The following is a 14,028-nucleotide window of genomic DNA, read 5'->3' on the forward strand; positions in this document are numbered from 1 at the left end:
TATATATGTTAATACGTGTTAGCGACATGGCCTCATTGGGTAAGGTACTTTGCAACTATGCGCATGTTCTTGTATGCGAAATCGCGGATCTAGGGTCAAAGATATTAATAGTGGAACTTCACCAAATCTAATTTAGTCACTAGTTTATTTTTTAATTTATAAGATTGATATAGCTTATTCGAAGAAGCCAAAGTATTAATTAAAAATTAAAGTCTCTCTAATAAATAAATAAACAAAAACAATTAAAGTCATCTCTGTATACGGGATGGTTAAGTTCAAATTAAAATAAAACTCGGAATTTTCAAAAGAGGTATAGTCAAACATTCTAACGTAGTGTTTACAACCTTGATTATTTGTTATAAAATTGATATATCTTCATATATAGTCAAACATTCTAACGTAGTGTTTACAACCTTGATTAGTTTGTTAATAAAATTAATAATATATGTTTACGGAGACATAGTCAAACATTTTATCGTAGTGTTTAGACAACCTCTGATTATTTTGTTAGAAAAATTGATAATATATATTTATTTTCGTATTAACAAATGCATAATCTGAAATTTTAAAGCAAGCCAAGTGTATGTATATATGTTATAATTCCACTAACTTGGTTCAATGTTTGTAAAAAAAGGGCATGTGCCATTCTTGTTGACTATACAGTATATTAAAGTTTATGATCGTTTGGCAATAGTCTGACTTACAAGATTTTTATTATTAAATATTTCCACTTTATTACCAACTAAATCTGTGAAATTAATATATATATATATATATATTTCTAATCTTGTACCATTTTTACAGTTTTTGCATTATAGATAGCGAAAACGCCCAAAACACTATAGATGTGGAAGGTCTTTATTGTAACATATATTTTCTAGTTCCACCATACTAGTACGAAAGGTACGTTGATACATTACTAGCATATACATGACTTAACAAGATGCCCTTAAACCGACAACAACATAACAACTTATGTAACCATATTTAAAACCTTAGACGTTTAAAGACAGCCGTGTCCGATCCATTCCAAGCTCATGCATTCACCACAGCTCCTCCTACACAAACACATAAGTTTAAACGAAGTTGGACACTTGACTAAAATCATCATAGTCTATATATGTAACTATGTGTATATGGAGTTACCATTGGGGTGAAGAACTTGACCAGTGAAGTAAGAAGAGCAATGGTTACAAGCCAAGAAAACATACGAAGGTGCCACCTCAATTGGCTGACCAGCTCGTTTCATCGGAACCTCCGACCCAAAATTCTTAATCTTCTCCTCATTAAACGAGGCCGGGATAAGCGGTGTCCATATCGGACCAGGCGCCACACCGTTGACACGGATACCTTTCTCCGCAAGCTGAAGAGCAAGTCCTCGAGTAAACGCAACGATAGCTCCTTTTGTAGCCGTGTAGTCGAGTAGAGAAGCGTTACCCTTGTAAGCGTTCACTGATGTAGTGTTGATAATGCTACTTCCTTCCTTCATATGTTTCAACGCATGCCTACAATAAATATAACATAATAACCTCAATTACCATTTCACGTACGTGTCTTTATCATGAGAAACAAAAATTATTACACGTGTTACCTTGTGAGGAAGAAGTAAGAGAAGATATTAGTACGGAAGACTCGTTCAAGTCTAGGCTCATCGATCTCTTCGATAGTACTACTCTCGTACTGCTCTGCTGCGTTATTGATCAAGACATCAATGCGTCCAAACGCGTTAACGACCTCATCAACGACCCTTTTGCAGTTCTCATCGAATCCTAAATCAGTAGGAATAGCAATTGGTTCCTTAGCATCTGAAGTTTTTGCCTTCTTCAACATTTGTAGAGTCTCTTGTGCATCTTTCTCCTCTTGACCCTTCACATAAGTGAAAGCTACCGTGGCACCTTCGAGTGCATAACAGTATCCCACCGCTCGACCTATCCCAGAGTCTCCACCAGTTATCAACGCAACTTTTCCCTGATTGAACATGGCACGTAAAAAACGTTACGTATATGTAAATACTTTTAATATAAAACTATAGGTTATAAAGATAATTACACGAAGCTTGTTGGAGGGTTGGTAGTCAGAGCTAGAGAACTGTGGAGTTGTTTCCATGACATGTTCTTTCCCAGGTTGTGCATGTTGTCTTTGTTTCTCAGTCGCCATCGCTCTTACACACAAAAGCTGAGGTAATAATCTTCTATTCTCAACTAGAGGTTTCTTAGTTTTGTTTGGAATTTGAGATGACAAAAGCGTAACGTATGATGATAAGACTCTTGACGAAGTGAACACTCTACACAACCCGTTCATGGCCATATATACATGCACACACGTTACATATAGAAACTAGCATATATCTCAATATGGGATAAGACACGTAGCAGAATAAAGAACATGACCTGGCCAAAGGAAGTCACACGTGTTTGTGAATGGAGCCGGATTTGTGGTAAATCCATAAACGGTGATCCGTGTGACATGGACAATACTTGTTTCTCCTTCACACACTAACAAATAAAGATTTATTCAATATGATGAGATTATATCTTGCAAATTGTATTTTGTTGTTGTGCATGCATGACACGTGACGAGGATGTGCATTAATACACGTCGTCTTTTGGCGAATACGAAACCTCCTCTTTGCCAAGTGTTTTGCAACTTTAACAGATCTTATCAAGAAAAAGCTAATTCTAGAGTTCAAGATACTATAAACAAATAAGACTACATTCTCTTTGCCTGTTCTTAATCTCTAACTCTTGCTTTTATTACCAAAAGAATAAGAATAAGAACTTGTGTGGAAGAGGAATGGTCTTGATTACGAAGATGTCTCTCTCCGTCTACATCATTCATCTACTCATTTTCTCCTTGATTTCCACAAGTGTTATCTCCAACCGTAAAAACTCTTTACCTCTCTCTCTTTAGTTTGGTTACATTATGTACTTGAAATAAACATTCACATACGTGTTTAAGTTTACATATGTTTTGACCTTAGATTAAATGTTTTGTAAAGAAATAGATGTATAATAATAGTACTTAGTTTATTACTTGGTACGTAGTGCAAAATATTGGAGTTACAATTTTATTTCTCATATATATTTATCCTTTTGTGTGTGTGTTTGTGATGTTGTAGAGGCGGAGGATAATCTTCTACAAGGCTTAAACAGCTACAGAACTGCTCAAAAGGTTCCGCCTTTTGCAAAGAACGATAAGGCTGATTGTGTGGCCGATGAGATCGCCGACAAGCTCGAAGATCAGCCATGCACAAACCATACAACAGCCAGCACGACAGTTGTTCCTGGTTCGGTCCCTCCGCAGTTAACAAACTTCCAAGAAATTCTTTCTGAGTGCAAAATCGACCCGAACACTACGCGTGATGGATTGATCTTACCGATATGTATCCCTAACCGAATCCCTACTCTGGCCTTAACTAATTACACACAGACAGGTTATGCCCGGTATCTAAATGATTCGAAGTATGTTGGAGCTGGTGTTGGGTCGGAGAAGGAGTGGATGGTTGTTGTGTTGACCACAAGTAGTCCAGGTGGAAGCTTTGTTGCTGGTGAGGCGACGTCTGTGAGAGTGATGGCTGGTTTAGGACTAATGGGCTTGTTGTTTAGTTGCCTTGTTCTTTTCTGATCTTACTAATGGTTGTGTTTTGTGTGAAAGACTCTTTTGTATCTCTTTTATGTGCTTTGGTTTTTAACGGACAGTAATTAAAAGAAAAACCCATCGTAACTAGCAAATTGAAAAAATGAAAAGCAATTGTGTGTGTTCGTTTCGACCGAAACCAGAGAGATTAACCAAATGGCCGCGTCTAAGTGGCTATAAGATGATTTAGCAAGTCTAAGTGGTTATAAGATGATTTAGCAAAAAAAAATACGAATTATTTAAGTTACGATCGCGAATATTAAGGTGCAGCCACGAAAATTCAAGTGACGATAGAAATATTTTTACTAGTTACTAACTCTCTCTTTACTATTAATTTTATTCAAGTGACAATAGGAATATTTTTACTAGTCACTAACTCAACCATAGGTCAATATATCTCAACCATATGTGTATTGTATATATGTATTATGCGTTTGTATAATTTACCGTCTAGTTAGGATTGTCTTTTGTTTGGAACATACCCAATTATGATCAAACAAAATTTATTCAAGATAGATAAATTGATATATCTTTATGTAGGCATATATTAAATCTAAGTGGCAAGTGATCATGTCTTCTATATATTTTATGTACAACAATAATTAATAAGAAATTCTATATATATTAGTTTCAAACCTATTAATCATAAATTGAAAAATCTATTACTTTTAATTTTTAGTTTTACTAAACACATGAATTATTTGAAATATAAAATCACATCAATGCAGTATAACAACAACACCAAACATATTTAATAGAAAAATACTTGGGTTCACCCCTAGGGGTGAACCACTCTTGTTCACTCTCTTTTAATTAGCCAATCAAAATACCTTAATATGTCATGTCATTTATTATTTACAAAATTAAATCAAAATTAAAATTTAAATAAAAATAAAATCAAATTATGGAAACATATTCTGTAGGATTTTTATTAAGGAAATATAGTTCGGTTTGGGTTTTATAAAATAGTGATTAACGTTTATATTTTGTAATTAAACAAAATTATATTTCAGTTTGGGTTGACAAGTTAGTGGTTAGGGTTTAAATTTTGTAATTAAACGAAATTATTTTTTGGTTTGGGTTGAAAAATTAGTGGTTAGGGTTTAGATTTTGTAATTAGACGAAATTATATTTTGGTTTGGGTTTATAAAATAATGGTTAGGGTTTGAATTTTGTAATTAACCAAAATTATATTTTGGTTTGGGTTTATAAAAGAGAGGTTAAGATTTGTTTTATTTTTTATTTTTTTATAAATATAATATGACATGACATATTGTTTTATTTTGATTGGCTAATCAATAGGGGGTGAACCCAAGTATTGCTCTATTTAATATCCCTATGAAATCTTTTTCAAAAATTTTTTATTTAATTTGAGAGTAATTTCATGCTCACATTTCGCGCGAAAATACTAGTTTAAAATTATGTAAGACAAAAATTTGTTCATATCGTAATGAATAAAAAAACAATTCCACTTCAGTCAAAAATTACATCTAACTATATAATACTAGAAAATTTTTCATGCGAAGCGGGTTATGTATGAAGTATTCATTTGTAGGAGGATTTGCACAACTAACCTTTTTATGTGTGAATATTCTCTATGTGTCCATTTTCAAAAATACCCTCTTCAATGTACAAAATGACTAAATTACTCTCCTATTATAACCCATGATGAAGAAAAGAATATTCTTTCCAACAAAAAGAATATTCCTTCCAAAAAATTTCCCGCCAAATTTTCCCGCCAAAATTTTGCGACAAACAAATTTCCCGCCAAAAATTTCAGAAAAAACTATTTCCCGCCAAAAATTTTCAGCCAAACTTTTCCGCAATTCCTTAAAAAACCTTTTAAAAAACCTTGTAAATATTTTTAAATCCCTTAAAAATCCTTTAAAAACCCTTGTAAATCTTTTAAAAGTCATCCAAAACCTTTCAAAACTTGAGTAAACCTTTTAAAACCATTGTAAATCATTTTATAACATTTATAAACACTTGTAAATCCCTTTAAACCTCTTATAACCTTGATAAATCATTTAATAAAAACTTTTGTAAACTTCTAAAACCCTTGTAAATCCTTAAAAACCATTTTAAAGAACTTGTAATACCTTTAAAAACTTTTGTAAACCCTTTAAAAATGTTTGTAAACTTCTTAAACCCTTTAAACCTATTTTTAAATCATTGTATGCCTTTAAAAACACTTGTAAATCCATTTAAAAACACTTGTAAATCCTTTTAAAAAACCTTCAAAAATCCTTGTAAATTTTTAAAATCCTTTAAAAATCCTTGTAAATCCTTTTAAAATTGTTATAAACATATAAAAATTTTTAAAAACCATTGTAAATCTTTTAAAAGCCATTTAAAAACCTTTGTAAGCTTCTAAAACCTTTAAAAACCATTACAAATCTTTTATAAACCATTTAAAAACTCTTGTATATCCCTTTAAAAACCCTTGTAAACCCTTTAAAAGACCTTTTAAAAAAATCTTGTAAACCCTTTAAAAAAATTTGGCGGGAAAGTTTTGTAAATTTTTTTTTTTGCGGGAAAATTTTCGCGGAAAAATTTTTGGCGGAAAAATTTTGGCGGGGAAAATTTTTGGAAGGAATATTCCTTCCTTTGGAAAAGAATATTCTTTCAACTAAGGGTAAAAAGGCTATTAAAATTTAAGAGAGGGCAAAAATGAAAATGGCAAAAAAAAGGGTATTTTTAAAAGAGGATATCATAAAAAGGGTATTGGTATAAATTTCTCTAATTTGTAATATAAATTAAAAATTACATTAGTATACTATAGTTGAAGGGGAGAAATACCCCAAGATTTTCATTAGATATAGTTGTTGTATCTTGCATATATAAGATCGAGATATCACATACCTGCTGTTGAAAGCCTATGACGAGACAGAGGACCACTCAATAGGTGAATGACTTTGATCCGGATCAAAGAAAGTTATATATAGTCTATAAGCAATTGTTAATATATGTCTTGAATTTAAAGCTTATTCATTTATTTTATAACAAATTATTACAAAATTAGCACACACACAATATAGTAGGCAATTGTAAAATTGATGCAAAATATATTTTGTGTACATTGTAACTATTAATAGTAAACAAGAAAAAAATATTAAAATGAATTACAAAATTTATTTTAGGTTAAAAATAAGAAAATGTAATTTGGTAAATGTCTTACTTAAAAGTATTTTATTAAAAATGCATAAAGATGAATCTTTATCTACCATCGCACAATAATCTACCATCAGATATAGATAATAGAGATGAATCTTTTCAACTTACTTCTCTTGTTGTGCGATGCTTGGAACTGATAGTTTTAAATCAAAAATTTTACCTCTTCCCAAATAGTTTAAATCTTTATCATCAATGTTCTTAGGATTAGTCAAACATCCGACAGCTAGTACCATTTACTACTTACGAGAACATAATCAAGCACATAATCTAGGGAACACATGCCTTACGAGGAAGAGTGCTTCATCATCAAATACCAAAAGAGTTGATTATTACAATAACCACTATAAATTAATAATGTTGGGAGCATGATATTTTATTAATTTATAGTGATATAAATTTATCTATAAATTAATATTTATTATTTTATAATTTTAATTAGTAATAATCATTAATTTATAGTGGTAGGTCTAGGCAAAAAAAAAAACAGAAAACAAAAATCCATACCTAAATGAATCTGAAAACTTTGATCCGAATTTGAAATTATACATTTGTCCTATTAGATCCTAAACTCTTCTACCCAACAGACCCAAACTCAAACATTTTGTGTACTTGAACATGACCGGAGTACCCAAATGTCATGGCCCAATTGTTGTATAGTACTCAATTTTATTAAATATTTCATAATATAAAGTCATAGAAGTTTAGTTTAGGGTTATTTTAAAAGTTTTATAATTGATAATATTATTATTAGAAGTTTAATATATTTATAATTATGTAATATATTTACAATTTTTTGTAACCACTATTTGACCAATAAAAGGAAAATTATATACAAATTATGTCACATTTGTGTAAAAAATCATAGATTTTAAAGTCAAAAAATTGAATTTTAAATTTTTATAAGTTTGGTCAAATTTTCAATTTTGATAGTGTTAGGAATTCAAGTATTTCAGCAAGGCTTAGAGCATCTCCATTGCAGACATTTGTTGATGTCTCAGTAATTAAATAATAAAGAGAAAAATAGAAAAATAAGAGAGAGAGTGTACATAATGTTTATGCACAGAAATTTGAGATATTTTTAGACATTGGCTTGCCAAATGTCTAACTTTTATTGGTTTAAGTTTTTAAATAAATTAAAAATATATTTAAAATATGAATATGACTGAAATAAGACCCCATTTTAGAGGATTGTCGATGTGGATGGTCTTAAGACTTCCAACGACAAGTCGATTCAAGTTAGGACTTACTATTGGAAAAAGACCTAAATAAGACTTAAATATTATTTTTTCCTAAAGTAACTTCAATTAGTCATGAAACTGATTGAGAAAAACAAAAGATCATCACCAAATTGACTAGGCCATTGCTGTTTTAGTTCTTCAACAATAACACTCTCGAACTTACGTCCTAATAAAACACAAAATCCAACTATTTTATCCAAAAAATCCAAAGACAGTATAAGAGTAAGCCCCTCAAAAGCAAAAGAAAAACTTTGTGGATTTGACTACAAAAATGGTAGGCTTTTCAACAATTACCTTTTTCACAAGGTAAGTAACAAGAATAACATCATTGAAATATCCAGCAGGAAGACTTTTCTCAATTTTGTCTTGGTTGAAAGTGACACGCTGGACAAATTCCCAACAAAGAATGATCATTCCAGTTGTTGTGTAATGACCATCGAACAAATTCTGTATATCATCTTGAAAATCATAGTCGTAAGTTAGTGGAGAAAATGCATAACAATTTAAGATAGTTTTCAAACAGCCGTTGATTGTATCAACTTTTTCTGATAATCACCATTGGGTGAGGGTAATTTTCTTGCAATATACAACATCCGGTTGAGAGAGAACACTCAGATTCATGAAATCACACTACTCTGAAGCCCAAAACCCTTGGATTTCTTCACCGAAACAAACACAATATATGAAATAATCATTGTCAATAAATTAAATAGAAAAAGAATCGTGAGTATGCTAATGAGTGTGACTAATAGTATAAAGAGATAAAAGCTTTGAAAGTTTGTTCTTTTATTTATTTTCTTTTGCAAAAAAGGTAAAGATATTTTAGTGGTAAATATAAAGGGTAAGTAGTTACAAAATGATGAGAAATACAAGATATGTGGTAAGCCAAAATAATACAAAAAATAAACAAGACGATTATTACTCCTATTTTTAATGTTGAATAATAATTTTAAAGATAATGATTTTAGACTAGTATTTCATTATTCATTTTTTCCAACTTTTTGAAAAAATTTAAATTACGAAATCCTTAAATTTTATTTATGTTTGTGGTATCATTCTTTATTTTATGTATTAAATGATGACTAATCTCAATATATGCGAAGAAAACAAAGAGACGTTAGAGTATTGACCTTATTAAAAGAATACAAGACCGATTTAAAAACAAATACAAAGAAGTTTGACAACAAATTTTTTATAAGCTTGTGCTCCTGTTAAGTTAGAGAGAAATTACCTTAGAAAGAGACCGATGTTGGTGTAAAATGCGTTCACTTGTTAATCTTATTTCTTCTCTTAGATAGTTGTATTAGAATTTGTATAGAAATTCTAGTCTATTGTGTATTTATTAAAGTAATGAAATGAATTTTCTCTAGTTGATGACTAATAAATAGTTGGTTTAAAAGAGCCATTCGATATCTCCTTAAAATCTCTTTCAAATTTTAGGGAGGCGGGGGTGTATTCAAAATAGCATTTAAGAGATTCGAGTTTTTTTATTTATTTTTATTTTTATATGATTATGATAATTTTAGGGAAGTTCATATGATTTATTGTATAATCTTTTCATTTCCCACCTAAAACTATTAAATTTGGATTATTGTAGTTTTAATTAAGGAAGTCCTCTAAAATCCTCTCAAATCATTTAAAATCAAATCCACAAACTGTTTTTAATAACAGTGGATTTTAAAATCACTAATTCAATAACGCTTGATTTCATTGGACTTTTTAAAATCCATGTTTGAATAACACAAGATTTGTAATTTTTCACAAATCATTTGAAATTCTATTTTGAATACACTCCAAGAGTCTTTGTGAACTTCAGTTAACACTTGCATTTTTCAGAACATAAACGATAATCCTTGAATTTAAAAAAGAACAACATATGAAACACAATGATTAATTGTTACCTTAATAGATACATTGAGTAAATTAAAATATGTAGATATATTTTATAGTTTTGAGAGTAATCTTTAGTTTACTCTAATAGTGTATATGGAAAATATGTTTAATGGTGTATGCAACAAAATACACTATGAACTTAATAGTATATATGATAGTTTTATCCTAAGCTAGTCAATTGAGGAAAATGTAAAAAAAAATAAGAATTTTCAAAGTTGGTAACTTGGTAGACAACAATCTTTCTAATCGCAAAATTTTCCCACCATAGTATCTCCAATCTATCTTTAATCAGGCATATGAAGTTTCAAGTTTTTACGAAGCAACATCAAACTAATCAAACAATCTTTCTAATGGCAATGTAGCTTACAACAAAAATAAACTCCTACATAAGTTGCAATGATTCTAGCTTACTTTAAAACTTAACAAATCCATCTCCACTTTTGTTATTCTGTTCAGTCTTCGTCGTACATCTTCTTCACCACGCCCTCAAGTACACCATCTGATCCAAAATTACCGTTAAATTCCTCATTGCTCACAGGACCTGGAAGCTGAAAGGAGATGGTGAAGTGGCCTGGAGGGCATAGGTTCTGTGTTAGCATTTTGAAGATCTGATTGTGTTTGCAAATTGTCCTCTCCCCAGTCGTTGTTGTTCCCTTGATCAGAATCTTACCGTCTGGTTCTATTTCACAGCTGAAGTCCTCTGCATATTCAACATGTCAGATTCAGCAGAAGACAAGTAAAAGCACAAGATACACAGCTCAGAGCATCTCAAAAACGCATATAAGCTATATGCAAAGGAAATAGTGAGTAAACATACTTATAATACAAGATTGAAACTTCCCAAATCTACATATTCTTCAGCAACATGCAAATAATCTTTGTTCTGAATGAGCAAATATCTTTCACAAGGTTTGGAACTAGAATTCCAGAAACAAGAATGTCTTGTCAATTAGAAACTTCACAAAGATATGGAAAGGTGTTGAGTCTTACTCTCATCTCTTGAAACACCAGGTAATGAAACACGAAAGTAGTATGAGTCCTCGGATTCAGCAATATCAACCAAACCAACCGTTGGTCCAATCTTCCCCATGGCTGCGCTTCCTGTAAGAGCAACTCCGGTTTTTATTTGACTGATAATGCTATTAAACTCTGGAGTTGATTCAGAAGGCAGAAATATCATCGCTGGCCCTCCTACTCTCTCTGCATTCTCATTTGCCCAGTTACTCGACATTGATGCATGAGTTACTGGACCAATGTAAGGCAAACTGTTCAATGGAGTCACTTCAAGAAATTGCGGGTGCATTGTGTTTTCCGGGAAGATGTTGTTCTCCCTCATCCCGTTTTGACCACTCGAAGACCTGAATCACAACAATTCCATTTATCATACAATTGACACCAATCCATTACATAACAGTTTCAATTGCGAAACTACAGCGACTCTTTCAAAACAGCAGTGGCTGTTATTGATCAAAAAGGCTTAATCATGAAACATTAAAAGGCTAATGAACCAAACAAGAGGTACATAGAATCCCTAAAGTAGCTAAACATTGTACTACTTATGTTAACAATGGTTAGATTCAATAGGCAAGTTAAAGTCTTTGTGATCTATAACCACTGACCTAATGCTCACAAGTATCCATAAAATTTAAACCTTTCATTACCACAAATCAGAAAAACGAAGAGCCAACCTAATCTTTCTGTTCTTCTCTTCAGTTTATAAACAAGGGTTTAGCTAAGAAACTAAGATCAGACATGAAAACTCTGTCAAGATCACACCTTTTTAGACTAAACAAGTATGAAAGTTCAATTTTGATAGTGTTGGACACACAAGTATATCATCAAAGCTTAAAGCTTTGAGTCAAGAATAACCTAATCAGTGAAAATGTGCAAAACCCATAAAGAAATCTCAAAACTTTCACACGAACGAACCACAATACACAAGTTTGTTATATACGAGCAAGCCCAGAAACAAAATTTACCATTTTTTCAAGAAAATTCTAAAACTTTACCTCATCGGAGACGTTGTTTCAGAAGTCGCCGGCAAAAATCTCCGAGAAGCTTTGTTTTGGTGTTTTTTTTTTTATTTTCTCTATTTGAGAAGAACCCAAAAAAAAAAGGGAAGTGATCGATGTTGATATAACGCCACGTGGTCCAGTCATTATCGAGAAGATGTAAAATTATTAGTTTACCCTTTTCTTACAATCTCTGAAGAGTCCTTGTACTTCAGTCGCTGTCTTGCTCCTCTGATGAAAAAACAACAAATTCACTAAGTAGAACCCTAAATTACACTTCTGGTTAGTAACATTTTGATCTCAATTTCAGCTTATTTACTTCGAAATTGTGTTTCTATTGTTTCAATTTCACTAACCTCTTACAAAGTTTCGATTTTTTTCAACGAATCTTCACCTGTTTTGATTCGAATTTGGTTTGGTTATAATTTCTTGTTGCATGTTCAGGGGTTTCAATTTCGTTACTAAAGCTTCGATCTTTTTGATGTAACACTCATAAAGATTCAACCTTTGTGTTGTTGTTTTTAGGATATGAGTGATACAAAGTGTGAGGTCGTGTCCGCTTTAGTAGCTGAGAACTCTCAAGAACAAGATGAAAGTTTGTTAATTTCACTTGACATTGAAGACGACAAGTTGTTTCTCTTACATTTCATCATAGGAACTTACTTTGGACCAGATTTAAGAACACATAAGCTTATAAAGCAATCAGCTTTTCAGATTCAAGCGTCTAAGAAGAATGTTGTAGCAGATGAGTTAAGTGGCTCACTTATGAAGAGGGCTGAGGTAGAACGTGTGTATTATCACATTCTTAGAAATGTTGATCAGTCTCTAATCATACTGCCGAGGAAGCTGCGTTATTATTTCAATGGAAAACGCAATGGTTCGAACGGTGATTGCCCTCTTTTCGTGGATCTTTATCCGCAAAAACTGCATCCTGAAACCCGTGTTGGGAATAGGTATAAGTTTATCAAAAGCATTGTGTTCATCAATGATCCAGATACTTCTTGTATGAGAAAAGACTGTGTTGAACGGTTTAAGCAGCTTACGGGATTGGATAGCTTTGCTTTGAGCCTTAGTGTTGAAGTAACTGAAAGTAACAGTGTTGTTGAAGCTAATGAGGTTGAGGATAAGATGGATGAGAGCTTGGAACCGTTGAAAGAGATTGAACATGTGTTGGAAGTGCCTACTACATGTGATGGCAATGATAAGGCGGGTATTTGCACTAGCGGTGAAGAAAGCGATGTTGCTGCAAAACCCGAGGCGATATCTGAAGATGAGGGTGAACTAATGGTGGGACTGATGGATATTGGTGAATGTGATGATGCTTATCTCTTCCGTGTAGCTCTTCCGGGTGTGAAAAGAGATGAGAGTGAGTGACTATCTTCTACTGTGTTCTTTTACTTATTCATGAATAAGCTTTCATTCCACAAAACCAATTTCTTGACCTGATGTGTGTGAGATATTGCAGAATATTTTAGCTGTGCAGTTGAAGACAATGGGAAGGTACTAATCAGAGGAGTCACTACAACAGGCGAGAAGCGAGTTCAACGGTATTCTCAGCTGTTTGAAATGCAAACGCAGAATCTCTGCTTGCCCGGTCACTTTTCTGTCTCGTTCCGCCTCCCTGGTCCTGTCCATCCGGAGGACTTTTCTGGCAACTTTGGAACAGATGGGATTCTTGAAGCAATTGTAATGAAAAAGTTGCAAAAACAAACTGTGTAATCATAATAGCTATAGAATGCCTTTTTGGTTTTGGTTATATCCCTACTATAGTAAAAGAGAAGTACAAAAGTTTCTTGGGTCGGGTTTTTTAAAAAAATTAACCCGAAATTTTTCAATTGGATCTTACTAAAAATTTAAAGATATTAAATACCAGTTTCCATATATATTATTTCGAAATCTACCAAATTAAACCATCAATATCGGTTTTGGAAAGTACATTAATCTTAATTTGTTTAAGGAAAAATACATTAATGTATGATTTTGTATATTGGTTTAACAAATTAACCTAAAAATCAGAAATATAAATTAAATATAAAATATTTATCAAATTATCCATAATATTTCAAAACAAAATG

At 32.0% G+C, this 14,028-nt stretch overlaps 4 protein-coding genes across 4 annotated transcripts; 2 read left to right on the top strand and 2 right to left on the bottom strand.

Annotated features, from left to right (window-relative positions):
• Positions 1 to 787: 787 nt before the first annotated feature.
• LOC17895431 (NADPH-dependent aldehyde reductase 1, chloroplastic) lies at positions 788 to 2,307 on the bottom strand. The gene is made up of 4 exons (XM_006301313.2): positions 2,050 to 2,307; positions 1,592 to 1,968; positions 1,147 to 1,505; positions 788 to 1,058 (listed from the first exon to the last, which is right to left on the bottom strand). Exons 1-4 carry the CDS (start codon positions 2,305 to 2,307, stop codon positions 1,036 to 1,038), a joined length of 1,017 nt encoding a protein of 338 aa, XP_006301375.2. The 3' UTR covers positions 788 to 1,035.
• Positions 2,308 to 2,743: 436 nt separating this feature from the next.
• LOC17894298 (uncharacterized GPI-anchored protein At5g19250) lies at positions 2,744 to 3,726 on the top strand. Its single transcript, XM_006300977.2, has 2 exons — positions 2,744 to 2,881; positions 3,119 to 3,726. Exons 1-2 carry the CDS (start codon positions 2,794 to 2,796, stop codon positions 3,622 to 3,624), a joined length of 594 nt encoding a protein of 197 aa, XP_006301039.1. The 5' UTR covers positions 2,744 to 2,793; the 3' UTR covers positions 3,625 to 3,726.
• A 6,480-nt stretch (positions 3,727 to 10,206) lies between these two features.
• LOC17894546 (alpha-crystallin domain-containing protein 22.3) lies at positions 10,207 to 12,034 on the bottom strand. The gene is made up of 3 exons (XM_006302726.2): positions 11,951 to 12,034; positions 10,932 to 11,299; positions 10,207 to 10,641 (listed from the first exon to the last, which is right to left on the bottom strand). Exons 1-3 carry the CDS (start codon positions 11,953 to 11,955, stop codon positions 10,394 to 10,396), a joined length of 621 nt encoding a protein of 206 aa, XP_006302788.2. The 5' UTR covers positions 11,956 to 12,034; the 3' UTR covers positions 10,207 to 10,393.
• A 139-nt stretch (positions 12,035 to 12,173) lies between these two features.
• LOC17895563 (increased DNA methylation 2) lies at positions 12,174 to 13,711 on the top strand. The gene is made up of 3 exons (XM_006300457.2): positions 12,174 to 12,235; positions 12,479 to 13,319; positions 13,419 to 13,711. Exons 2-3 carry the CDS (start codon positions 12,482 to 12,484, stop codon positions 13,670 to 13,672), a joined length of 1,092 nt encoding a protein of 363 aa, XP_006300519.1. The 5' UTR covers positions 12,174 to 12,235; positions 12,479 to 12,481; the 3' UTR covers positions 13,673 to 13,711.
• The last annotated feature ends 317 nt before the right edge of the window (positions 13,712 to 14,028 follow it).

The sequence above is a fragment of the Capsella rubella genome, unplaced genomic scaffold (genome assembly GCF_000375325.1).
Source record: "Capsella rubella cultivar Monte Gargano unplaced genomic scaffold, Caprub1_0 scaffold_2, whole genome shotgun sequence".
Lineage (NCBI taxonomy): Eukaryota > Viridiplantae > Streptophyta > Magnoliopsida > Brassicales > Brassicaceae > Capsella > Capsella rubella.

Excerpts from the sequence above, each read along its gene's own strand:
- LOC17895431 (XM_006301313.2), bottom strand. The coding sequence starts at position 2,307 with ATGGCCATGAACGGGTTGTGTAGAGTGTTCACTTCGTCAAGAGTCTTA. Across the intron at positions 1,969-2,049 it reads AACCCTCCAACAAGCTTCGT|GGAAAAGTTGCGTTGATAAC; the intron begins GTAATTATCTTT and ends ATGTTCAATCAG. Across the intron at positions 1,506-1,591 it reads TCTTACTTCTTCCTCACAAG|GCATGCGTTGAAACATATGA; the intron begins GTAACACGTGTA and ends TATTTATTGTAG.
- LOC17894298 (XM_006300977.2), top strand. The coding sequence starts at position 2,794 with ATGGTCTTGATTACGAAGATGTCTCTCTCCGTCTACATCATTCATCTA. Across the intron at positions 2,882-3,118 it reads CACAAGTGTTATCTCCAACC|AGGCGGAGGATAATCTTCTA; the intron begins GTAAAAACTCTT and ends GTGATGTTGTAG.
- LOC17894546 (XM_006302726.2), bottom strand. Across the intron at positions 10,642-10,931 it reads TGGTGTTTCAAGAGATGAGA|AGGACTTCAGCTGTGAAATA; the intron begins GTAAGACTCAAC and ends TTGAATATGCAG.
- LOC17895563 (XM_006300457.2), top strand. The coding sequence starts at position 12,482 with ATGAGTGATACAAAGTGTGAGGTCGTGTCCGCTTTAGTAGCTGAGAAC. Across the intron at positions 13,320-13,418 it reads GGGTGTGAAAAGAGATGAGA|AATATTTTAGCTGTGCAGTT; the intron begins GTGAGTGACTAT and ends GAGATATTGCAG.